Below are 6,284 nucleotides of genomic sequence, written 5' to 3'. Positions count from 1 at the left end.
CTATTTTAAATTTAAATAAGAATATAAATACGTATAATACTAAAAAAAATAAAATTGTTAACAACAAAGAATACGAATAATCTTTTAACATTTAAATAAAAATTAAATTAAATGATTTAAATACACGATGTTGAAAACTTTTATATAAAAAATTTTTAGTTATTATATGAGGTTATGTTAGATTTTTAAATTTTGATAAGTATAAATTAACTTTGAAAAATACTCTAACTTTTTAAAGTGTGCAAGCACAACTAAATAATTTTATTAAATCAAATTCATTATAATTTGTTAATATATTAACTGTAAATCCCGCTAAATTTGTAAATAATTAGTCAATAAATTAAATTTTAATAAAAAATTAAAAATGTGAATATTATATTAAAATATGATAGAGCTCATTAAAACGAGAATTTTGACACTAATTTCAAAGAATTTGGTCTGAGATCGGGCCGAACGAGTCGAACCGGTCGGACCGAGCCCAAATGAGCCCAAGGCTCAAACCCTTCAACCCAAGTGACATTAATGACATGCCTCTCTCCTTCTCCATTCAGCCAAGAACGTTGAAACAAGCTAAGGGGAAGAAATGAGAGGGTTCAAACCCTAACCTCCACTTTAATCCACCATAACTTCTTCATCCGAACTCTGATTGCCGCATCGTTTGCGGCCGCGCGTCGAGCTCTACGATGCCCAATATCCAATTTTGGTAATAAAAACTTCAGTTTCTGTCTCAGCCTCTAATTCTCTTGGATTTTCGAAAATTGAGGTTTTGGTTATTAAAATTCGGTGTCTTGATGTTTAGGCTCAAACTAGCTTGAGGAGCTTGTGGATCCTTATTTAATCAAAACATATATAAGGTGAGAACTCTCAAAATTCTACAAATACTAGCTTATGTGGGTTTGGGTATTGAATTTGGGTGTGAACTATGTGAATTAGGCTTGTATAAGTATACATTGAAGTTGATTGAGCACATTGGAGGCTTGGTGGAGTTTGGGAGGCCTTGCCTTGTAGATTTTGAACCTTGAGGGTTGCTTTGGGTGCCTTGGTGTTGTCTCGACGTATACGTGGAAATCGGCCAAGTTATGGTTTAGGTTTCGCGTATTTAATATATAATGTTATGTGAAACCTTAGGCTAGAGGACCATAGGATAGGTTGGAATGATTAAGCATGTTGAATGTTAGGGTTTGTGATAATGGTTGATGACATGGATTAAGTATGTGTTGGTGGTTGTGATTATGTTGGAATCTGAATGCTAGAGAGGTATTTGATTAATGATGGATTTGTTGGTAAGGATGTTTGTGCATAATTGGTGAATTGTTTATAGTTTCGTTATTTAAAGTAGGAATTTGGGAGCAAAATTGTATAATATTGATGCTTGATGGATGATAGCAGGTTGTAGTATTATGTTATTGTGATATTGCATGTTTTTGGACAGATGTTAAGTGTGGAATGATTAATATTTAAATGGTGAATCAATAAAATAGAGGTTGGAAGGTTTTTGTGAAAAAATTTTTTTGGACGAACTTCGTCGAGCCATAACTTAGATTCTGGATTCCCAAAGAATTTCAAACTTATTTTATACAAAAATCAGGTCTGTGAAGTTTACGTCATTCAAATAATGGAGGAAAAATGATTTAAAACAAAAAAGTTATGTGCGTCGGAAGTTTTAGGTTAAAAACTGAAATTCTGCAGCTTTTGACACTTAGTAAAATTTTTGGAAAAACGTACGTCCACGCATACACGTGGCCCATGCCTACGCGTGGCATGGAAATTTTGCGCACGCATACACCCCATTCACGGACTGTCGCCACTGCCTCCTCCCCATGCGTACGCGAAAAAGCATATGTGTACGCGTAATGGGCCAGGATGCATGTGGCATGGGGTGCTTGCGTACGCGAAACCTCCATGCGCGACTGGGTGCTTCTATTAGGTGCCAACGCGTATGCATAATCAGGGAATGCGTACGCGTAATGGTCCATCTGCATGCCCATACATATGCATGACCCACGCGTACGCGTAATGGCCCACGCCCACGCTATTTTGTGTTTTAAAAGCTCAATTTTGAACCTCTAAACCTCTATTTTCATCCCATTTAGCCTCAAAATCATAGTATTAGCTCTAGTAGTAGGATGGAGATAGAAAATTAAGGTAAGTTGGGGACGAAGTAAAGTGAAAAAATGATGAAGTGAATATGAAAAAGAGTATGTCGGAGTATATATGATACCATGGTTCATATGTTATGCTTATGCAAAGTTTAAATTGATTATGAAAATGATTTGGCTTATATATATTCAATTGATCTGAGATACGAGTTTTTCTGGGTAAAGTACCCTGACTTGCCACCACGTGTACCAGATTGAGACTCAATACTCTGTTGACCCTACGACGTAAGTGTGACCGGGCACTTATAAATTCCCGGGAATGTTGACCCCTATTGAGCAATTTTATATACTTGAGAAAAGCTATGCATAGACTCTTGGGGATGCGCATCGGGGGACAGTCCATGGGTTTCATACTTGTCGAGATGGCTTGATAACCGAAAGATGAGCCTCATCAGCCATAGGACAGGCATACATCATGTGCATTTTATTTGTTTGTTTGCTATGCCTTATTTGGGAATGCCTAACTGAATATATTATGTTAATTGTAATAATTACTACTTGCACTACTTGTCTCCTACCTATGCTTGCAATTGTCTATTTGTCTGTCTTTGCAAATTCACTGGAGATGGAGAAATGGAGGAAAGGTGGACAGGTTGAGTGTTAAGATTAAGTTTAAGTTGAGTTAGATTCCCTAGATACCTACCCTCTTTTATAGTTTCTGTTTAATACTTTTAAGCTTTTCAATCTGAGTGTCGGTATTTTAGAATTGCCTCTGGCATTCCCGGGACCTTACATATTATGTGTGTGGCACCTTTACCATGCTGAGAACCTCTGGTTCTCACCTCATACTGTGTTATTATTTTCAGATGCAGGTCCAGAGGCACCTCGCTAGGCGTCTGGACTTCTAAAGCGGAGTGGTTTCTGGGTTCTTTTGTTGTATAGTTTATGTATATATGTACTTAACTTTCTCTCCGAATAACTTGTTTATTTTGCTCCTCATAGAGGTTTAAGGAGAGCTAGGGTTTTATCAATGTATTTTGGGTATTTAGGATATGTATATATGTATGTGTATATTCTCCGGCCAGCCTTGGCTTCGCAGGCTGAGTTAGGAGCTAGTTATTTTGTATCCTTGACTCTCTAATCTCACTTTCTGTTTATTTATACTCATGACTTTAGATTGCTTAGCACGAAAGTAATCTCGTTTTCTGAGCGTTGCGCTTTTTGTTTTCACGGTTTTGTTTTACCTGTTTTTCAAGGCTTCTCGTATATTACTCTCTTTCCAATACTATCATGTATATATTTTATGATTAGAGGTTGTAATACCACACCACCTCTGGTTTATGGCTTAAGCATAAAACTTTGTGTGGTAGGGTGTTACATTATGGTATTAGAGCAGTTCGTTCCTATAGAGCCTGAGGGACGGACTGACTGTGCTTCTGTGCATTCTCTGTATATGTGTCTATGTGCTATTAGGATATCTAACTGATATATATGGCATAAACGTTCATGAGCATGCATTTGGGACTTAAAGCACTAGACTTGCGATATTGAGACTGATCAACTTGATATCACTTGTTTGGTGTGTATAAGAACCAGATGTTGACTCGTGGATGCAGTCGCGGGCGCAGCAGAGGTAGAATAGGCAATGCTAATCCTGGCTCGACAGGGAATGATCCTGTAGACTTCATGGCTGCCATGGGAAACATGGCTGCGGCTATGCAAGTGACAGCCAAAGCTCTGGGGAACCAGATCAACAATGGTAATCACGGAAATAATAATGGTGAAGATGGTCCTATGACACTTGCCACATTCCTGAAGGTTCACCCTCCGACCTTCTAGGGAATCTCAAATCCCACTGAGGCGGATAACTGGGTTCAGGCTATGGTGAGGGCATTGCAAGCTCAACAGGTTTCTGAGGAGCAGTGGGTTGAATTTGGAACTTATCAGTTACAAGGCGAGGCTCAGTACTGGTGGCAGGGAACACGGCAAATCCTGCATCCAGATGGTGTCGTGATTTCTTGGGAAGTGTTCCAAACCAAGTTCTATAAAAAGTATTTTTCCAATTCAGTCAGAAACACCAAGAAACTTGAGTTGATGCAACTGAAGCAAGGTCAGATGACTATTACTGAGTATACCAACAAGTTCGAAGAGCTATGCCAATTTTCTCGCATTTGTCAAGGCGCTCCAAAGGATTTTGCTGAGTGGAAGTCCATCAAGTATGAGGGAGGTCTTTGGAGTAAAATTCTGAGCTCCGTTGCACCAATGGAGATCAGAGTGTTCTCTAAACTTGTAAATAAGAGTAGGGTGGCTAAGAAATGTGTGAGGAAGGCAGTAGCAGAAATGGGAGCTTGAAGATGCCTTTCCAGAGGACTCAGGGGAGGAACCTGGCACTGAGGGGCAGGAACTTCAAGCGTGGAGGCTTTGCCCCTCAAAAAAATCAGGGGAAAAGGCCACTTCAGGAGGCTGACTCACAATAATAATCTGGGCAGAAGATTTGGGAAACAGCCACAGCAGGATTTGAGCTGCCATAGGTGCGGAAAGTATCATCCTGGATCCCCGTATAGGTCAGGATTTGGGGTATGCTACTTTTGTGGACAGCCCGGACACCTGGCTGGGAGCTGTCCAGAGATGAAGAAGTATGAGACTCGTAGAGCACATCAGCCAGGAAGAGTGTATACTACTTCTGCAGCAGGTGCTGAGGGATCAGAGACACTGATTAGAGGTAATTGTGAGATAGCCGGTAAAGTTTTAAGTGCTTTGTTTGATTTTGGAGTAACACATTCATTCGTTGTATTTGAAAAGGCTGATGAACTAGGAATGAAAATAGTGGTCTTAGGTTATGATTTAAAGGTGTATAATACTACCCATGAGGCTATGGTGACTAGGTTAGGATGTCCACAAGTACCGTTTCGAGTACAACAACGTGAATTCATGCATGACCTGATTTGTCTGCCGATGACTGGTCTTGATCTCATTCTAGGGTTAGATTGATTATCTAAGAACCATGTTCTACTCCACTGTTCTGAGAAATCAGTGTGCTTTATGCCAGAGGACACGGAAGGGCTGGTTGTGGCAAATAGCTATTACTTGAACTCTATGATAGTCAATTATTCTGGGAGTGAATGTCAGGATTTTATGCTATTAACTGTGGGTGTTTTAGGTGATGATCAAAGCTTAGAACAGATTCCGATTGTATGTGAGTTCCTGGAGGTGTTTCTGGATGATATTGATGAATTTTTGCCTAATCGGGAGGTTGAATTCGCCATTAAGTTGGTGTCGGGAGCTGGTTCGATCTCGAGTGCTCCTTATAGGATGTCACCGTTAGAGATGGCCGAGCTTAAGGATCAATTGGAAGATTTATTGGAAAAACACTTTATTCGGCCGAGTGTTTCTCCGTAGGGAGCGCCAGTGCTACTGGTAAAGAAAAAAGACGGAAGTATGCGCCTGTGTGTCGATTATCGGCAGCTGAATAAGGTTACTGTGAAGAATAAATATCCGTTGCCAAGAATTGATGACCTAATGGACCAGTTACAAGGAGCCGGTGTGTTTTCTAAGATTGATTTACGATCTGGATACCACCAGATAAAGGTTAGAGATAAGGATATTCCCAAAACTGCTTTTAAGACACGCTATGGTCATTATGAGTACACAGTGATGTCCTTCGGGTTGACTAATGCTCCGGCAACATTCATGGATTACATGAATAGAATTTTCCATCTGTATCTGGATAAGTTTGTTTTCGTATTCATCGATGACATTCTTATTTACTCCAAGACAGAGCAAGAGCATGAGGGTCATTTGCGGATTGTACTACAAATCCTGAAGGAAAGAAAACTATACGCTAATTTATCTAAATGTGAGTTCTGGAAGAGTGAGGTGAAGTTTCTTGGCCACGTGGTAAGCAAGCAGGGGGTAGCTGTGGATCCTGCTAAGGTGGAAGCAGTGATGAATTTGGAGCGACCAACTTCTGTGACGGAGATTAGGAGTTTCTTCAGTTTGGCGGGTTATTATCGGAGATTTATTAAGGAATTTTCACAGCTCACCTTACCTTTGACCAAGCTAACTAGGAAGGATGTGCCTTTTGTTTGGAATCCAGAATGCGAGAAAAGTTTTCTAACATTGAAACAGAGGTTGACCACTGCACCTGTGCTAGTACTGCCTGAGCCGAGTGAGCCATTTGAGGTG

At 39.9% G+C, this 6,284-nt stretch overlaps 2 protein-coding genes across 2 annotated transcripts; both read left to right on the top strand.

Moving 5' to 3' along the window:
- On the top strand, positions 3,981-4,451 carry LOC110265081. Its single transcript, XM_021107844.1, has one exon. It carries the CDS (start codon positions 3,981-3,983, stop codon positions 4,449-4,451), a length of 471 nt encoding a protein of 156 aa, XP_020963503.1.
- LOC110265080 lies at positions 4,728-5,498 on the top strand. The gene is made up of 2 exons (XM_021107843.1): positions 4,728-5,061; positions 5,260-5,498. Exons 1-2 carry the CDS (start codon positions 4,728-4,730, stop codon positions 5,496-5,498), a joined length of 573 nt encoding a protein of 190 aa, XP_020963502.1.

This window comes from Arachis ipaensis, chromosome B07, assembly GCF_000816755.2.
Source record: "Arachis ipaensis cultivar K30076 chromosome B07, Araip1.1, whole genome shotgun sequence".
Lineage (NCBI taxonomy): Eukaryota > Viridiplantae > Streptophyta > Magnoliopsida > Fabales > Fabaceae > Arachis > Arachis ipaensis.
Note: the sequence above shows the minus strand (reverse complement) of the source record. Positions and strands in the feature narration are given on the sequence as shown.